Raw genomic sequence first — 19,877 nt, forward strand, 5'->3', positions numbered from 1 at the left:
ACTTGGAGTCCTATTCCCCCAAAATATCCCCCCAAGCCCTACACCCCCTTCCCTGGGGAAGGCTTGATAATAATATCCTCACCAATTGGTACAGGTGAACACAGACCCAAACCCTTGGATATTAAGAACAATGAAAAATCAATCAGGTTCTTAAAAGAAAAATTTTATTTAAAGAAAAGGTAAAAGAATCACCTCTATAAAATCAGCATGGTAAATACTTTACAGGGTAATCAGATTCAAAACATAGAGAATCCCTCTAGGCAAAACCTTAAGTTACAAAAAGACACAAAACCAGGAATACACATTCCCCCCAGCACAGCGAATTTACAAGCCAAACAAAGAAAACCTAGTGCATTTTCGAGCTAGATTACTTACTAACTTTACAGGAGTTGAAGGGCTTGCATCCTTGATCTATTCCCAGCAAAGGTATCAGACAGACAGACAAAAACCTTTCTCCCCCCGCTCCAGATTTGAAAGTATCTTGTCCCCTCACTGGTCATTTTGGGTCAGGTGCCAGCGAGGTTACCTTAGCTTCTTAACCCTTTACAGGTAAAAGGATTTTGCCTCTGGCCAGGAGGGATTTTATAGCATTGTATACAGAAAGGTGGTTACCATTCCCTTTATATTTATGACAAGGGGCCTGAATTCATCCCTGCTGTAATTCTACTGAAGACACGGGGGAACTGAGTCAGGGTGTTGTTCTTTAATAATGGGTCTCTTTCAAGGGTACCTGGCTTTGGAAGAGCTACGGGACGAGGACGACGTGAGACTACATCAAGGCTTGTCTACCTTCAAAACACACTGCAAGACCCATCTGTTTACCAAAGCCATACAGCTATAAATGAAGACAGACAAACATTAACATGGGGCGAGGAAAGAGAATGTCTGTGGGAGGGGAATAAAAAAAACAAACAAACTCAACTGCTCTAGATAACCTCCCAAGGAGAGGTGGGGAGCAGCATTCACTGTGACATCCAACTGGACAACACTTTGCACTTCAGTTACTTGTGTGGCTTGTAGAATCTGTGGTGATGTACAATAAAAGAAACTCTAGCTAGATGCATCTGATGAAGTAGGTTCTAGCCCACGAAAGCTTATGCCCAAATAAATGTGTTAGTCTCTAAGGGTATGTCTACACTATGGAATAAGGTCGAATTTATAGAAGTCGGTTTTTTAGAAATCGGTTTTATATATTCGAGTGTGTGTGTCCCCACAGAAAATGCTCTAAGTGCATTAAGTGCATTAACTCGGCGGAGCGCTTCCACAGTACCGAGGCTAGAGTCGACTTCCGGAGCGTTGCACTGTGGGTAGCTATCCCACAGTTCCCACAGTCTCCGCTGCCCATTGGAATTCTGGGTTGAGATCCCAATGCCTGATGGGGCTAAAACATTGTCGCGGGTGGTTCTGGGTACATATCGTCAGGCCCCCGTTCCCTCTCTCCCTCCGTGAAAGCAAGGGCAGACAATCATTTCGCGCCTTTTTTCCTGAGTTACCTGTGCAGACGCCATACCACAGCAAGCATGGAGCCCGCTCAGGTAACCGTCACCCTATGTCTCCTGGGTGCTGGCAGACGCGGTACGGCATTGCTACACAGTAGCAGCAACCCCTTGCCTTGTGGCAGCAGACGGTACAGTACGACTGGTAGCCGTCATCGTCATGTCCGAGGTGCTCCTGGCCACGTCGGCTGGGAGCGCCTGGGCAGACATGGGCGCAGGGACTAAATTTGGAGTGACTTGACCAGGTCATTCTCTTTAGTCCTGCAGTCAGTCCTATTGAACCGTCTTATGGTGAGCGGGCAGGCGATACGGACTGCTAGCAGTCGTACTGTACCATCTTCTGCCGAGCAGCCATGAGATGTGGATGGCATGCAGTCCTTCTGCACCGTCTGCTGCCAGCCAAAGATGTAAAAGATAGATGGAGTGGATCAAAACAAGAAATAGACCAGATTTGTTTTGTACTCATTTGCTTCCCCCCCCTCCCCTGTCTAGGGGACTCATTCTTCTAGGTCACACTGCAGTCACTCACAGAGAAGGTGCAGCGAGGTAAATCTAGCCATGTATCAATCAGAGGCCAGGCTAACCTTGTTCCAATAAGGACAATAACTTAGGTGCACCATTTCTTATTGGAACCCTCCGTGAAGTCCTGCCTGAAATACTCCTTGATGTAAAGCCACCCCCTTTGTTGATTTTAGCTCCCTGAAGCCAACCCTGTAAGCCGTGTCCTCAGTCGCCCCTCCCGGCGTCAGAGCAACGGCAAACAATCGGGCATCTGAGAGTGCTGTCCAGAGCAGTCACAATGGAGCACTCTGATGGGGCTAAAACATTGTCGCGGGTGGTTCTGGGTACGTATCGTCAGGCCCCCGTTCCCTCCCTCCCTCCGTGAAAGCAAGGGCAGACAATCATTTCGCGCCTTTTTTCCTGAGTTACCTGTGCAGACGCCATACCACGGCAAGCATGGAGCCCGCTCAGGTAACCGTCACCCTATGTCTCCTGGGTGCTGGCAGACGCGGTACGGCTTTGCTGCACAGTAGCAGCAACCCATTGCCTTCTGGCAGCAGATGGTGCAATACGACTGGTAGTCGTCCTCGTCGTGTCCGAGGTGCTCCTGGCCACGTCGGCTGGGAGCGCCTGGGCAGACATGGGCGCAGGGACTAAATTTGGAGTGACATGACCAGGTCATTCTCTTTAGTCCTGCAGTCAGTCCTATTGAACCGTCTTATGGTGAGCGGGCAGGTGATACGGATTGCTAGCAGTCGTACTGTACCATCTTCTGCCAGGCAGGCAAGAGATGAGGATGGCTAGAAGTCGTACTGTACCATCTTCTGCTGAGCAGCCATGAGATGTGGATGGCATGCAGTCCTTCTGCACCGTCTGCTGCCAGCCAAAGATGTAAAAGATAGATGGAGTGGGTCAAAACAAGAAATAGACCAGATTTGTTTTGTACTCATTTGCCTCCTCCCCTGTCTAGGGGACTCATTCCTCTAGGTCACACTGCAGTCACTCACAGAGAAGGTGCAGCGAGGTAAATCTAGCCATGTATCAATCAGAGGCCAGGCTAACCTCCTTGTTCCAATAAGAACGATAACTTAGGTGCACCATTTCTTATTGGAACCCTCTGTGAAGTCCTGCCTGAAATACTCCTTGATGTACAGACACCCCCTTTGTTGATTTTAGCTCCCTGAAGCCAACCCTGTAAGCCGTGTCGTCAGTCGCCCCTCCCCCCGTCAGAGCAACGGCAGACAATCGTTCCGCGCCTTTTTTCTGTGCAGACACCATACCAAGGCAAGCATGGAGGCCGCTCAGCTCACTTTGGCAATTAGGAGCACATTAAACACCACACGCATTATCCAGCAGTATATGCAGCACCAGAACCTGGCAGAAAGATACCGGGCGAGGAGGCGACGTCAGCGCGGTCACGTGAGTGATCAGAACATGGACACAGATTTCTCTGAAAGCATGGGCCCTGCCAATGCATGCATCATGGTGCTAATGGGGCAGGTTCATGCTGTGGAACGCCGATTCTGGGCACAGGAAACAAGCACAGACTGGTGGGACCGCATAGTGTTGCGGGTCTGGAACGATTCCCAGTGGCTGCGAAACTTTCGCATGCGTAAGGGCACTTTCATGGAACTTTGTGACTTGCTTTCCCCTGCCCTGAGGCGCATGAATACCAAGATGAGAGCAGCCCTCACAGTTGAGAAGCGAGTGGCGATAGCCCTGTGGAAGCTTGCAACGCCAGACAGCTACCGGTCAGTTGGGAATCAATTTGGAGTGGGCAAATCTACTGTTGGAGCTGCTGTGATGCAAGTAGCCCACGCAATCAAAGATCTGCTGATATCAAGGGCAGTGACCCTGGGAAATGTGCAGGTCATAGTGGATGGCTTTGCTGCAATGGGATTCCCTAACTGTGGTGGGGCCATAGACAGAACTCATATCCCTATCTTGGCACCGGAGCACCAAGCCGCCGAGTACATAAACCGCAAGGGGTACTTTTCGATAGTGCTGCAAGCTCTGGTGGATCACAAGGGACGTTTCACCAACATCAACGTGGGATGGCCGGGAAAGGTACATGACACTCGCTTCTTCAGGAACTCTGGTCTGTTTCAAAAGCTGCAGGAAGGGACTTTATTCCCAGACCAGAAAATAACTGTTGGGGATGTTGAAATGCCTATATGTATCCTTGGGGACCCAGCCTACCCCTTAATGCCATGGCTCATGAAGACGTACACAGGCAGCCTGGACAGTAGTCAGGAGCTGTTCAACTACAGGCTGAGCAAGTGCAGAATGGTGGTAGAATGTGCATTTGGACGTTTAAAGGCACGCCGGCGCAGTTTACTGACTCGCTTAGACCTCAGCGAAACCAATATTCCCACTGTTCTTACTGCTTGCTGTGTGCTCCACAATATCTGTGAGAGTAAGGGGGAGACGTTTATGGCGGGGTGGGAGGTTGAGGCAAATCGCCTGGCTGCTGGTTACGCGCAGCCAGACACCAGGGCGGTTAGAAAAGCACAGGAGGGCGCGGTACGCATCAGAGAAGCTTTGAAAACCAGTTTCATGACTGGCCAGGCTACGGTGTGAAAGTTCTGTTTGTTTCTCCTTGCTGAAACTCCCCGCCCCTTGGTTCACTCTACTTCCCTGTAAGCTAACCACCCGCCCCTCCTCCCTTCAATCACCGCTTGCAGAGGCAATAAAGTCATTGTTGCTTCACATTCATGCATTCTTTATTCATTCATCACACAAATAGGGGGATGACTACCAAGGTAGCCCAGGAGGGGTGGTGGAGGAGGGAAGGAAAATGCCACACAGCACTTTAAAAGTTTACAACTTTAAAATTTATTGAATGCCAGCCTTCTTTGTTTTGGGCAATCCTCTGTGGTGGAGTGGCTGGTTGGCCGGAGGCCCCCCCACCGCGTTCTTGGGCGTCTGGGTGTGGAGGCTATGGAACTTGGGGAGGAGGGCGGTTGGTTACAGAGGGGCTGTAGTGGCAGTCTGTGCTCCAGCTGCCTTTGCTGCAGCTCAACCATACACTGGAGCATACTGGTTTGGTCCTGCAGCAGCCTCAGCATTGAATCCTGCCTCCTCTCATCACGCTGCTGCCACATTTGAGCTTCAGCCCTGTCTTCAGCCCGCCACTTACTCTCTTCAGCCCGCCACTTACTCTCTTCAGCCCGCCACCTCTCCTCCCGGTCATTTTGTGCTTTCCTGCACTCTGACATTATTTGCCTCCACGCATTCGTCTGTGCTCTGTCAGTGTGGGAGGACAGCATGAGCTTGGAGAACATTTCATCGCGAGTGCGTTTTTTTTTCTTTCTAAGCTTCACTAGCCTCTGGGAAGGAGAAGATCCTGTGATCATTGAAACACATGCAGCTGGTGGAGAAAAAAAAAGGGACAGCGGTATTTAAAAAGACACATTTTATAAAACAGTGGCTATACTCTTTCAGGGTAAACCTTGCTGTTAACATTACATACATAGCACATGTGCTTTCGTTACAAGGTCGCATTTTGCCTCCTCCCACCGCATGGCTACCCCCTCAACCTTCCCCCCTCCCTGTGGCTAACAGCAGGGAACATTTCTGTTTAGCCACAGGCAAACAGCCCAGCAGGAATGGGCTCCTCTGAGTGTCCCCTGAAGAAAAGCACTCTATTTCAACCAGGTGACCATGAATTAGATCTCACTCTCCTGAGGATAACACAGAGAGATAAAGAACGGATGTTGTTTGAATGCCAGCAAACATACACTGCAATGCTTTGTTCTACAATGATTCCCGAGTACGTGTTACTGGCCTGGAGTGGTAAAGTGTCCTACCATGAAGGACGCAATAAGGCTGCCCTCCCCAGAAACCTTTTGCAAAGGCTTTAGGACTACATCTAGGAGAACCGCAAATGCCAGGGCAAAGTAATCCTTTCACATGCTTGCTTTTAAACCATGTATAGTATTTTAAAAGGTACACTCACCAGAGGTCCCTTCTCCGCCTGCTGGGTCCAGGAGGCAGCCTTGGGTGGGTTCGGGGGGTACTGGCTCCAGGTCTAGGGTGAGAAACAGTTCCTGGCTGTCGGGAAAACCGGTTTCTCCGCTTGCTTGCTGTGAGCTATCTACAACCTCCTCCTCATCATCATCTTCTTCGTCCCCAAAACCTGCTTCCGTATTGCCTCCATCTCCATTGAAGGAGTCAAACAACATGGCTGGGGTAGTGGTGGCTGAACCCCCTAAAATGGCATGCAGCTCATCATAGAAGCGGCATGTTTGGGGCTCTGACCCAGAGCGGCTGTTCGCCTCTCTGGTTTTCTGGTAGGCTTGCCTCAGCTCCTTCAGTTTCACGTGGCACTGCTTCGGGTCCCTGTTATGGCCTCTGTCCTTCATGCCCTGGGAGATTTTCACAAAGGTTTTGGCATTTCGAAAACTGGAACGGAGTTCTGATAGCACGGATTCCTCTCCCCAAACAGCGATCAGATCCCGTACCTCCCGTTCGGTCCATGCTGGAGCTCTTTTGCGATTCTGGGACTCCATCATGGTCACCTGTGCTGATGAGCTCTGCATGGTCACCTGCAGCTTGCCACGCTGGCCAAACAGGAAATGAGATTCAAAAGTTCGCGGTTCTTTTCCGGTCTACCTGGCCAGTGCATCTGAGTTGAGAGTGCTGTCCAGAGCGGTCATAATGGAGCACTCTGGGATAGCTCCCGGAGGCCAATACCATCGAATTGTGTCCACAGTACCCCAAATTCGAGCCGGCAACGTCGATTTAAGCGCTAATCCACTTGTCAGGGGTGGAGTAAGGAAATCAATTTTAAGAGCCCTTTAAGTCAAAATAAAGGGCTTCATTGTGTGGACGGGTGCAGGTTTACATCGATTTAACGCTGCTAAATTCGACCTAAAGTCCTAGTGTAGACCAGGGCTAAGGTGCCACAAGGACTCCTCGTTGTTTTTGCTGATACACCCTAACACTGCTACCTCTCTGAAATCTAGCTAGAGAATTCCCAATATGGAAGCCAGAGGGAGCTAGGTATATATTAGGTTCCACATTACCTGGTGCCTGAAACCAAAGCCTGAGACTTGCCTATAATTTATGAAGCTCACTATCTTGTATGTTTATTCACACAGTTATTAAGCCTTGTCTTCATGTGCACTGGGCTCACTATAAAACTTGAGATGGAGTCTTGAAAGGTAGTCTAGTTCTCCCAAAGGCCTGGACTAGAGCATGCAGACATTACAATTTACTAGTAACGTTCAGATACAATTATTTTGTGGGTGGCCTGAACCATCTTAATTTGGACTATTAGTTTTTAAGCTACTAGCCCAGCTGTGCTACAACTGAGGACATTTTAGGTCATTATTCTTACAGCCTTGCCCTCCATGCCAAAGATCTGTGCAGTCAATGGAGTGTACCACCCATGTATGCCTTGCCATTTCACATAGTCGGAGGTCATGGGAGAGAGTTGCCAAGGAATAGAACCGTGACTAATACAGTAAATGTGGCATAAAGAGGCCTCTTCCCTTTGCTATACATTGGAATTGAGAGCCTCTTGAGGCAGCCTTACAGAATACTGCAAGCCAAAATCAAATTTTTTTTTGGACTGGTAAGTAAAAAAAAAAATCTTCTCCCTCCCCATCATCTTACTAAGGGCAGACAGAGTCTGCTTGGGCTGGTAGATGTTTGCTGACCATTTTGCAAGGCATAAAGGTGTTTATTAAAGTTATTCGTATTATGGTCGTGCCGAGGCGCTCCGGTCACGGACCAGGACTCCATTGTGCTAGGTGCCGTATTAACACAGAACAAAGAGCGACTCCCTGCCCCAAGGAGCGTACGCTCTGTCCCTGCACTGTTCTCAGCTGTCCTGCAGTATGGAGGATGAGCCCCTAAGGGACTTGTTTCTTGGACAGTCGCTGTCGCTCTCCCACTTTTATTATCATACCTATTTTGTTCGCCATTATACTGAAGATTGTGGAAAACGGGATACCGAAGTTGATCCCCCATCATGTTACATTTCTTCCACTGCAATTCTGCTTGTGTCCCTTGTCTGGGTTGCCATCCTCCCCAGCTGGCTAACAGCTGGAAGGGTGTGAATGCCACTTAGAGGGACAAAATTCTTTCCTCCTCTTGCCCCAGCAGTGGCCAGCACCAGGAAATGCATTTGCTTGTAACTCAGACACTATAGCGTTTTAAATTATGTCTCCCCCTAGTGGTCAAATGACCTGGGCATGAGAGTGGAATCAATTTTGACCCTTTGGCAACCCTGTAGATCAGCAGGAAGGCTACATTGAGAAGGTGAGACGGGCATGTGGGCAGGAGCATACAGTGGGCATGGAGGGGAGACAGCCATTTCACACTGGATGCAGGAAACTGAGTGCAGAAACTGCCCAGCTTGCCTAGGAGGGGCTGCCTGCCTGCCTTAAAACCTACCCTCCAACCTCACAGTATTTAAGTTAAATATTGAAGGAAAGCTGGTATCTTATGTATATTATGGCAAATCCATCTTTAAAGTATTAGATCTCTTTCCCCACAGGCTGCAGAGTCCAGTTTTCATGGAGAAATGCTAGCCATAGAAAATACAGGGGGAAGAGCAATACAGTAAATGTGGGCCATCACAAGGGACACGCTTGAAGCTGGACCATTTTCTACAGGCCATCAGAGTCGTCTTTAGGAAGTTTAATACAGGGAGGGCTGGGGCTACTCGGGCTGGGAAACGACAAATGGTTGTACGCCTAATTAGGAGACTGTTGGTTGAAAATAGAGCAGATGGTATTGAACTGATAAGATGTAAACAGCAGTAATAATTAGCACTAAGAGGGCTTTTAATTCGTAACTCATTCTCACAGCCCTCAAGCCCATTTGACAGAAGGGGAAGGTGAGGCAGGGTAAGTAAGTGGCTTGTTCAAAGTCACAGGAGGACACTGGAGACAGGCATTTTTGAGAGAGAGAGAGAGAGAGAGAGAGACTGATCTTAGATGGCCAGGATCAATCCAGTCCTCTGACTAGTCATTTTCTCCAACGTATTCGCCTAATAACTGTATTATTTAATTCAGGAGGGGTATTTAGTTGCTGACGTGTGCATGAGAAGTTGAACCCAGGGTATTTGTGAATTGCTTGATGCACTGGATTGAAACAGCTTGGAGGTATTGCACTGGGGGGCAAACCTCTTCCCTGCCTTTGTATAGTATGTGGCACAGCTTGGGATGTGCACGTTTGTTTATAGACTAGCACTGCCATGAGACATGTCTCTAGGCTGTTGAATGTGGTTACAATGTGGGCTATTATTAAGGGGAGTTTTCTTTGCAGGGGTTAGGGAACGGATGGGATATTGCTCTGGGAGGGGTTAATGCAATTCCAATACCTTTTTCCATCCCATACTACCTTCAGTTCCTGGGATGTCCATTGAAGGGCGGGGCTTGTTGGTACTCCACAGCAGAGGGTAATGTTAAAATGTGTGGGACTGAAATGGCAAAGGGGGACTCTGACTAATGAATGGAGGAATGTTTCAGTGACAAGCCTGCCGACGGACCATGGACACGTTCCAGGATGTGTTCCAGAAGGTGGAGAAGATTGGGGAAGGCACCTACGGAGTGGTGTACAAGGCAAGGAACAAACGGACAGGCCAGCTGGTGGCTCTGAAGAAGATCCGTCTGGATTCGTGAGTGTCTGAAATCCACGCTCCCAACCAGGGTCCAGCTTACACTTTCCACCCTGAAGCCAGACCTCTAGGGTCATGCCAACGCTAGGGATTGTAACCTTGTCTGATAGGTTTTCCCAACACAGCTACTGTTGTAACATGGTTAGGCAACCCACATCACAGCAGTAAGAAGCCACGATAGTGCCCTGCTGGGCTTGTCTATAGCACAGTTTAGACCCCTTAGGATAAAAACCCGGTCTGTAAGGGAGCAGCAAACAGTGCTCTCTCCAGTCAAGCTTGAAATCGTTATCAAGCACAGCTGTGCCCAAACCATACTCGAGAATCATAATCTAGCCAGGCCTGTTTGTGCTTCACTGTAGACAAGGCCTAACCTTCTTAACTGCACACAATCCTCACACCTCATTCAAACTCACTGATCAGCATGACAAGCTAAAAGCTCCCTGACAGGAATGGGAAACATGTGTCAGTCTGAGAACAAATATTCTAAGATCAGTTTCTGTGGCACAGAAACTGGCCTGCTTTACGCTCCTCGTCATAACATTCCCCTCTGCGTGCTCCTTCCCAAGCTGGTTTTAAAGCCGTTCTCTCCCTAGCATGGACAGCCTCAAACCAGGGCCAACACTTGTTGGAACTTGGCTAGGTTGACTTTGCGCATGCCAATGGGACAACCAGGGCTTGGGGCTCTCCCTCAGCCGTATAAAGAAAGGCCAGATTTTCAGGAGCACTCCTCACCCACGATGACATGTATGACTGAGCTCTTTTGAAAAGCTGGCCTCAGTTATGTGTGCTGAGCACTTGAAAATCTGATCCTGAGCTCTCCTGAAAATCTCGGCCTAAGTTGTCTAGATATATATGGAGAGGGTCCTAGATCGAGAAACCTTATATTTTCTGTCCTAAGCCCCTGTGGGTATCCACCAAAAAGAAATGTCGGAAAGGAAGATGTCCTTGAGCCACATGACCAGCTGAATTGGCATTTACCTGCTAATGTCACCCAGGAAATAATGGGATTGCAATAAAGTCTGTTTTCCCCACAGGGAGACAGAAGGGGTTCCGAGTACAGCAATCCGAGAAATCTCTCTGCTCAAAGAGCTTAAGCATCCAAACATTGTGAGGTAAGAGAAGCACTCAGTCTGGCCATGGACTTGGGGCAGTCAGGTCATTGCAATACGACTCATTCACAACTGATCAAGTGCAGTTGAGTCAAGCTGAGGAGCATAAAGATGTAAACAAACGTCTCCCAGCTTTGTGCGTGCCAAGTAAAAGGGTTGTTGATAAAAAGGCAACGGACAAGGCATTTCCCAGTCAGTCACTTATAAAAAAATGGTTTTCTGCTTGCTCTCCGCCATAACCACTCACTTAGCTATTTTTCAAACAGTAAGTGCCGATCAAAGTCCCTGAGTGTTATACAGTCATTACCCTGACACAGGACAACGGAAAAGGCCACAGTTCCGGTTGATGGATTGTATTTTTAGACACAGAAGCACATTAAGAAGTGTCTGGACCTTAAAAATCAGATGAACAATCGCGGTGAAGAGCGTGAATTAGCGTTCAAAGTGGAGTACGTTTACAAGTCCGTAGTCTTCATGTGTTTTTTCCTTCTGCGGTTGCATTAGTGCTGTAGAGAACTTAACAGCCTTTTTCTCCACTGGGCATCTTAAACGTTTTTTCCCCCTGGAAATTTCCTTAGTGTTTTTGTTTTTTTTAAAACGTGGTCACCTTGCTGAGCTAATGGAGAAGACGATTGTGGCTGCGAGACTTGGGTGGAAAAATTCAAATGCAGGAAACATGATGTAAAAATATGTCTGGGTGTTGACAATCAGACACCAAACAAACAGAAGTGGAGATAGATGGCTAAGGGAACCGAATGCCATGCTTTGGCTATGAAAGACACCAGGGTGTCTTACAGCAGGGTTCCAACTCTTGGCGGGTTGGTTAACTTCGCCCCTTTCCTCAGCATTAGCCAAGCTTTCCTGGCCAAGGCTTACTCCTTTCTGAAAGACCTTCACAAGTGAGATTTCCTCTCCCCTCCTTAAAATCCAGGCCAGAGCTGCCGCTCAGGAGTTGCTATTTTGGAGAGCAGCAGCAGCAGAGGGCTGCAGGTGACAGTTACCCTTAACGAGATTCGAAGTACAGTTACACATTCATGAAAGAGCCACAGCCAGCCCGGGTCAGCAGACTCAGGCTCACGGGGGCTATAAATCTGCAGTGTAGACGTCTGTGCTCAGGCCTGGAGAACCCACGAGGGGGCGAGGGTCTCAGAGCCAAGGCTGCACATCTACACTGCAGTTTTATGGAGCTGCAGCCCGAGACCTGGAAGCCCAAGTCAGCTGACCCAGGTTCCAAGACTCGGTGCTGTGGGATTTGTATTGCCGTGTCGATGTACCAATAGATTCCAAGGCCAGAAGGGACCGTTGTGATCATCTAGTCTGACCTCCTGACCAGCACAGGCCGGAGAACTGCCCCACTATAATTCCGAGAGCTGAGCTCCCATCTGGATTTAAAAATGGTCAGTGATGGAGAATCCACCAGGACCCACCTAATGTGTATTGGCTACATTTTTGCTTTCATCAGGCTGTCCTTGTTCTTTTCAGGAATGTCCATTCACATGCAGGCTGGTTTGCCCCCCCCCCTCCCCCAAACTCTTCCCTCCAGTCTTACCAGACACAAATGGCCAGCTCCTCAACTGGCATAGCTCTGCCTTTCAATGGAGCTATGCCAAGTTACACAAATTGGAGATCTGGCCCTATTGTCCCATTTACAAACTAGCTGCTGCTAATATAATGTAGTTAGATAATAGCTAGTAAGGCGCGAGGCATTTCAAATAAATCCTATTCCATTCAGCTGCTGAGGAAAAGAAGCTAGCAGAGGGATTGCTAGAAGAGAACCCTATATATATTACCCACTGTCCTGTTCTACCGCTTCTTTCGTTACAGAAATAAGTATTGGTTTGGAGCACTGCAGTATAAAGCTGGTCGGGACTGTTTTTAATAAGACAGGTTATGGTTGTGTTTTGTTCTTAGGCTTCTAGATGTTGTGCACAGTCAGAAGAAGCTGTATCTGGTGTTTGAGTATCTGAATCAGGACTTGAAAAAGTACATGGACTCGTCTCGGACAGGGGAGCTCCCGTTAAGTTTGGTAAAGGTACAAAGTTTAGAGAAGTAAGAGTGCCACCTTGGCAAAATACCTACAGGTGGTTAAGGCCGTGTTTATACCTGCTGCCCTCTGCTGGATGGACCCAGAACTACTCAGCTGTGTGTTAGACTTTATAGCGATAGCGGAAATTGTTGGTAAGCTGCCATAGTAATTAACTGACTCCCACGGAAGGCAGTGGGAGCTGTGAGAGCTCAGCACCTCTGCAAGTCAGGCCCAAGGTGCTGTTTGATCTGAACAATTCTAGACAGTATTGTCTGGTTCGTTAATTTCCTAACCATTTCCAGACTTCTCAGCTTGGTGGACCAACAACAAAACAAAGTGAAGTTGGGGGAGACAGTCCAGGGAGCTACTGCTAATTATTTTTATAATGAGCAACACGCTGCTGGCAGTATCAGTGTCAGCACACCGTGGATTTGACTCCTTCCCTCCCCGAGACAGCAGGGACAGGAACATTTCAGGAACAACGTCTTGCTGGGTTGTGGTCAGAACCTCTGTCGTGGGCTTGGATGGAGCTGGAGTGACAGTATCCGGGCTGTGGGGGAGAAGTTAAGAACATAAGAATGGCCCTGCTGGGTCAGATCAAAGGTCCATCTAGCCCAGTATCCTGTCTTCCGACAGTGGCCGATGCCAGGTGCCCCAAAGGGGAATGAACAGAGCAGGTCATTATCAAGTGATCCATCCCTGTTGCTCATTCCCTGCTTCTGGCAAACAGAGGCGAGGGACATCATTCCTGCCCATCCTGGCTAATAGCCATTGATGGACCTCCATGAATTTATCTAGTTCTTTTTTGAAGTTATTTTGCAACCGTGAAATATTTTCCGTACAGACGTTGGACACTTCCTTAATGAAGATCTACCGTATTTCAAAGGTTGTAATTTAAACAAGCCCAGTTTTCCACATTGTCTCATTGCATGGATGTCTGAAATCTCTCCTTTTAGAGCTATCTGTTCCAGCTGCTGCAGGGTGTGAATTTCTGTCACTCGCACAGAGTCATTCATAGAGACTTAAAGCCTCAGAATTTGCTGATCAACGAAGTGGGAGCCATCAAACTGGCAGATTTTGGTCTGGCTAGAGCCTTTGGGGTTCCACTGCGGACGTACACTCACGAGGTAATGGCTGTGTCCCATCTGATCTAAGGTGCCTTCACCTGGGTATTTTAGTGCCACTCTCTCTCTCTGGTTTATCTAATCTGAATTATTTGACTCCTATGAAAAATAATGTAATCTATGAATTTCTAATATGCCCATCACTGTAAAATCTGTGTATCGTTCACTACAGTGGCCTGCCCTGTTGATTACATGACACTTCCTATGTGGTTGGAAAGGGCATAGATGGATGTTGTACATAAAGAATCTTTCCAAGCTGAACACAGCAGGAACTGTCCCTTGCTAAGAGCAGAGAACTGTGTGTACCTGCCAAGTGAAACTAGACTAAAGAAGGGGTAGTCAATAGGTGCATCGTGGGCCAAATCTGGACTACCAGATGCTTTTGAACAGACCCCAACATCTTATTTACCTTTTTTTTTTTTTTTTTTTTTAATTTTCTAGTCTTGAGTCTGGACCTCGACAAAAAATAATTGTTTCCCCCTGGACTAATGCTTTTGTTTTGGTTTCTTGTAGGTGGTAACCTTATGGTACCGGGCCCCCGAAATCTTGCTGGGATGTAAATACTATTCGACTGCAGTGGATGTCTGGAGCATTGGCTGTATCTTTGCAGAAATGGTAGAATAGGTTTAACCACTTTCTAAGCGAATGGTCCCTTCTTTTTAACATCTCAAGCCGGCTCACGCTTACCCATTTCTTACCATGGTCCTGGGCGGCACTGGGAATACACCATGGAAAAGGCGGCTAGGAAGTCAGCAGCTTCTTAATTGTGCATTCAGAGTAAAATTCACTCCTCGCAGGCAGGCCCCAGCACAAGAACTAGCCCCCACTTACAGCCCATTTCTCTCTGTATGCAGGTTTAAATCTTCCAAAAACTGCACTCTGCAGCAGGGTGGATTTTAACCCACACTGGCCAAAACGGGACGTATGGTCACAAGAGTCCCTTTTGAAGCCCTGTCCTGGCTGCCCCAACAGTTCTGGTAAAAGTGGGCATTTGTCCCATTTGCTCTGGCCAGCTGATCATCGGTTGACAAGAACAAACGGGACAAACGCCCACTCTTGCCTTTTGCCTAGCGGGGTGCAGAGGAACATGCCGGGGGGAGAGCGGCAATGCCAGCCCTGCGTGGGAGGGAGGCCTTGGGAGAGCAGCTTGGGCTGAGCCAGCCCTGTGTGGGTGGGTGGGCAGCAGGGGCTCTTAGGCTGGCCCATGCGGGGGGTAGAGGCGGGCCTTGGGCCAGCCCCACGCAGGTGGGCTCAGGGTGGCCCCAGGCTGGTGGCAGGAGGGCCTCAGGCTGGCCCCGTGCGGTGTCCTGTTTTCCCTTTGGGGAAATATGGTCACCCTACTTTAACCTCAGTGCTTGGATAGGTGCTGCTAAGAGCTGGGTGCAGGAAGAAGACTGCATTACAGAGCTCGTGTCCACCTGCGTCTGAGGTTCTCACGCTGTGGTCTGCGGAGAGCTGGCATTTCACCTCACATGCCAAAAAGTCTGGATTCCTTTAAAAGCAGCTTGGAACAAGGAGAAGACGGACCTAGCTGCCACCACTAGGGGCTGCTGCTACATTAGAGGGGCAGAAGCAGAGGATGCCGTCAGGGAACAGAGCCATCAACGGGGAGGGAGCTTGTGCAGCTGGACACAATCTGCAAGGGGATCGGAGAAGGGGAGCAGGTGGTAGAGAAATATGCGGAGGGGAACGCGCATGTGTTTGTACCTATACGAGAGAGACAGGAACAGAGCCCGGGGTGGGGGTGGTGGAATGCAGAGGACAAGCAGATGCAATGTTATTTAACTTTCCCAAACACTTACTGTATTCTAGACAGTCACTAAACACTTCCCTAGTGTTACTTTGCCATGGGTGGGATTGCCCTACATGAGAGACGAACGTTATTCTTATTAGGGAATAATGTGAAGGAGACTTAATGGCCTGGATCTGGCGCTTTTGTTGTTCCCAGGTGACAAGAAAAGCCCTGTTTCCAGGGGATTCTGAAATTGACCAGCTCTTCCGGATTTTCCGCACCCTGGGCACACCCACCGAGGCAGCGTGGCCGGGGGTGACCCAGCTTCCCGACTATAAAGGAAACTTTCCCCAGTGGGCGAGAAAAGAGATGAAGGAGATCATTCCGAACTTGGATCGGGATGGGCGAGACTTACTGGCGGTGAGTTCTAGGCAGGCGTTGAGGGGCTCAGCTCTTTCCAGCAGGGCAGAGGGGGAGAATGTGTTCAGCTGAAATGACGAATAGCAGGTCAGGTGGTGTGTGTGTTTTGCCTCACCCCTGAACCGTATGCTTGTATTTTGGAGCCATTGGACACAAAGGTTCCCGCATGGGAAGAGGGATTAGTTCTACTGGGCGGTTACACTATGATCGTAACGGTCTCTTTTGGCCGTAAACGCTATGAATCTTTTCTATTCAGGTTCCTGCAGCACATGCAGCTCTGTGGTATCTGAGCACCTAAAAAGATTCAGAGGGCTGGAGTATTGGGGGGATTGCTGTTTTTCTCTTCTAACGTCCCTCCTATGTCTTGAATAGTGAAAAACTTACAAACTTAGGCTGTGTGTTTGATGACTGCACACAGAATCTTGTTCTTAACAACAGATTCCCAGCCCCATTCAGCATCAGAGCTAGTGACTTAGGTTGCTAAGTGCTACACAGTAGCTGTGGTGCAGGATGGGTGTGTATTGATCAATCTCAATACACATTCATGCTGTAGTGTTTTTTCCCCTTAGTAAATAGAGTAAGAAAATCCTCCAGTCATGGAGCAGCTGTTTAAAACTATCCTTAGTAGAACCCTCTAGGAATCATAAGCTGGTCGAAGGGATTTCACCATTTACAGTGTTCCTTTGCCTGTGATTTTTTGATCCAGGAGGACGGGTTATTGGGCAATGATTTACCGGGGGGGCGGAGGAGTACTATGAAGTACAACTGCAGCAGTGTGGCCAGCGTGCTCGTCTGGAACAGACTCCTACCCTGCACGTGCTCGGGGCACAATGGGCCGGCTCTGACCCAACTCAGACAGGCAAGGGCCATGACTGCAGCCCATAGAGGACATTTTGGGATGCCCTCCTTTTTCTAAATAATTGGGAAACCATGTGGCTTGGAGGTTGGGCAGCAGTCTAGCAACTAGCAGATCTGGGTTCCGTACCAAGCCCTGCTTCTCTATGACCTTAGGTGAATCACAAGGTCTGTGGACCTCAGTTTCCACATCTGGAAAATGGGGATATCAATCTCTAGCTACTCAGCTTGGATATTGCCACACCTGATTAAAGTCAGGAAAGCCCTCTTGGGCCAGCGGATAAAGGCACCATATAATAATTGGTTCTCTTTGGAGGCCAGAGTCTAGCAGAGGGGAAGCGACACTGGCTTGCGCTATTTGAAAGCTTTTGCATTTGGTTCAATTAAACATCCTGCTTTCAAAAAAAAACAAAACACAAAAAAAACACCCAAATCCTCTTGGTTTTCTTTTGCAGCAATTGCTACTGTATGACCCCGACAGGCGCATTTCAGCCAAGGCAGCCCTGAACCACCAGTACTTCTTCTGGCAAAGCCCCCGCGACCCCAAAGACCAGCACGTGCTGCAGAAACACTGCAGATGAAAGGATGCAGCGCCTCCTGGCCTCCTGTATTCCTGATGCTGAGCTCTGTGCATCAGTGCATTTTCCCTCTCTGGTGGCTGAGCAAAGAGGCTGGCTGGGGTTGAAATGCCTCTGTATTACAAAGGAAGCTGGAGGGAAGTGTTAGTTCTCATTTAGACAGAGGTGTTTGGATGCTATCAGCCCATTGCTGGGGGTATGTGTTAGGGCCGTTAGAGCCTTCTTGAGGTAGTTGTTACATGTGATAGGGACGGGCCTGAGGGCACCATCCATCAGCCTGCAATACTGACTGGGGGACACTAAATTCTCACACTAGAGAGCAACTTCAGAATCCTTGTCCCCTTGGCTGGGAGCGTAGCAAAAGTGATGGTTGGTGCAATGTAGATTGCCTGTCTTTACAGCACCCAGTCCTGGCTGTAGTTCAGATAGCCCATTGCAAAGAGATTTGTCAGCTTCCCTCCCAGCATCAGGCAGTGCTTGACCTAAAGCAGCCGGGAGAGTCTCCTGCAGACAGCCAGGAGTGCCACTGTTTATTGCTATTAAGAAGAAGAGGGGCTGTTAGTATTAGATAAGTCTTTGTATTCAATTGTTTAAGAATTTTAGAGTTTTAATTCCGAGTTAAACAGCAAGTGAAAATATCTTAAGAACGATCTTCATCGTGCGCGAAAGAGAAGCCAAAGGCTCCCACGATGGCAACGTGTGAAGTCACACAGTTCTGGAGAACACACCCTTTTGCTGGCCAAACAAAAGAAGTTGAGTCACTTGGGTGGCTTTGAAAATATTTTACTGTTTATCTTCCGAGCGATTTAGCACCAGTTTTTGATGCATTTGTGGGACTTCTCTCCTCCAGTAAAGAAAATAAACACTGTTCCTCAGTCTTGGTTGTTTATGTTATAGGCTGCTCAATTGTTCAGCCACCACCTGGACCAGGGCAGTGATGGAATCTGACATTCTCTCCTGTATGCCAAAACTTCGACCTGTGTCCACAGCACCGGCCTATCCAGCTGGTCCATTTCTTTATTACAGGCCTTCTCTTTTCCCTCTGTCACCTTCTTCATTCAGGGCAGAACGGTCAGATGCTGATGCATCCGATAGTGTTTTGTGGAATAATGGACAGAGAACAAAGATATCGCTGCTGCAGGGAGAAACGGAGTTTCTTTCAAATAAAAGCTGGTATGAGTCTAAGTTTTATTTTCTGAAATACTCTGAGGACAGATGAGTTACTTTGTTCCATATTTTGTTTTCCAACCTGCCGTAAAAAGGGAGCTGCAGAGACTCTGATAAATGAATTAAACAGCATTACTCTATGGGGATCTATATCCTCTTTCTCCAGCTGTGGAAGGTAACTGCGGTCAAGCAGCAGTGTAACGCTGAACCAGCGGTGTACAAGTTTGTACTCTCCCCCTTTTGCAATATTTCTGATTCATAACAGAAACCCCTACACCTCTTTCAGCATTACTCTAGGGGGAGCTATATCCTCTTTCTCCAGCTGTTGAAGGTAACTGCGGTCAAGTAGCAGTGTAACGCTGAACCATTGGCCTTTTCTTCCCCAGTACCAATCGATCTTGTACTCACAGTGCAGATTTGGAGGCTAGCAGGGATATCTAAACCCTCTCATTCCTATCATTGGATTTTAAAAATCCCAGAGACAAGGTAGGTGAGGTAATATCTTTTATTGGCTCAACAGAAGTTGCCTCACCCATTTTGTCTCTCTAATGTCCTGGGACCCATATAGGTACAACACTGCCAATAAAACAACCCATTGGCAGAAGACCTCATGGAACAGCTGCCTTAGGAGAGCTAGGCTGTCCACATTCAAGGATTACTTTCAGATTTGCTCATTCCTAAGGAATGAGGACCCTGCTGAATCCTCATTCATAGGTGCTGGAACTAGCATCCCCTGGTTTGAAGTGGTTTCCATTATATTCAGGGTTTAGTTTGGTTCAATAGCTCTCAGCACTCCCACTATACAAATACCCCCAGCGCTCCTGTCCTCATTGCCGCTCTCCTAGGAAAGCAGCAGCTAAGACTGTCACAAAAATAGTGGGTGCAAGGTTGTATTTTAATGACATTTTATAGTCTCTAAGTGCTAAGCACTTGTAGAGGCAAAGTATTTCCTAGATATAGATGAATGATGCCAAAAGAATTCTTTGCAGCTATTTATTCCAATTTTTAAGTCACTTTGATTGGACAATGCTGGGTTTGTTTTTAAGCAGTACATGGGGAGTAGTACCTGTGTTCTCATCCAATCCTGGAGGGGAGAGAATACCACGTGACTTATCTGACCCATGCCAATCAAGCAACACAACTTGCATGTCAAACATGAATGACCAATTCCTAGAGTAATGATGTGTGTCAGTTACCCTTTGAATAGCAAATCTGAGAAACTCATGACCTGCTCATGGA

At 48.2% G+C, this 19,877-nt stretch overlaps 1 protein-coding gene across 1 annotated transcript; it reads left to right on the forward strand.

Moving 5' to 3' along the window:
* Positions 1-9,499: 9,499 nt before the first annotated feature.
* CDK3 (cyclin dependent kinase 3) lies at positions 9,500-18,325 on the forward strand. Its single transcript, XM_073310195.1, has 7 exons — positions 9,500-9,627; positions 10,662-10,739; positions 12,648-12,768; positions 13,719-13,889; positions 14,400-14,501; positions 15,835-16,038; positions 17,349-18,325. Exons 1-7 carry the CDS (start codon positions 9,500-9,502, stop codon positions 17,472-17,474), a joined length of 930 nt encoding a protein of 309 aa, XP_073166296.1. The 3' UTR covers positions 17,475-18,325.
* Positions 18,326-19,877: the final 1,552 nt, after the last annotated feature.

The sequence above is a fragment of the Lepidochelys kempii genome, chromosome 14, assembly GCF_965140285.1.
Source record: "Lepidochelys kempii isolate rLepKem1 chromosome 14, rLepKem1.hap1, whole genome shotgun sequence".
In the NCBI taxonomy this organism is placed as follows: domain Eukaryota; kingdom Metazoa; phylum Chordata; order Testudines; family Cheloniidae; genus Lepidochelys; species Lepidochelys kempii.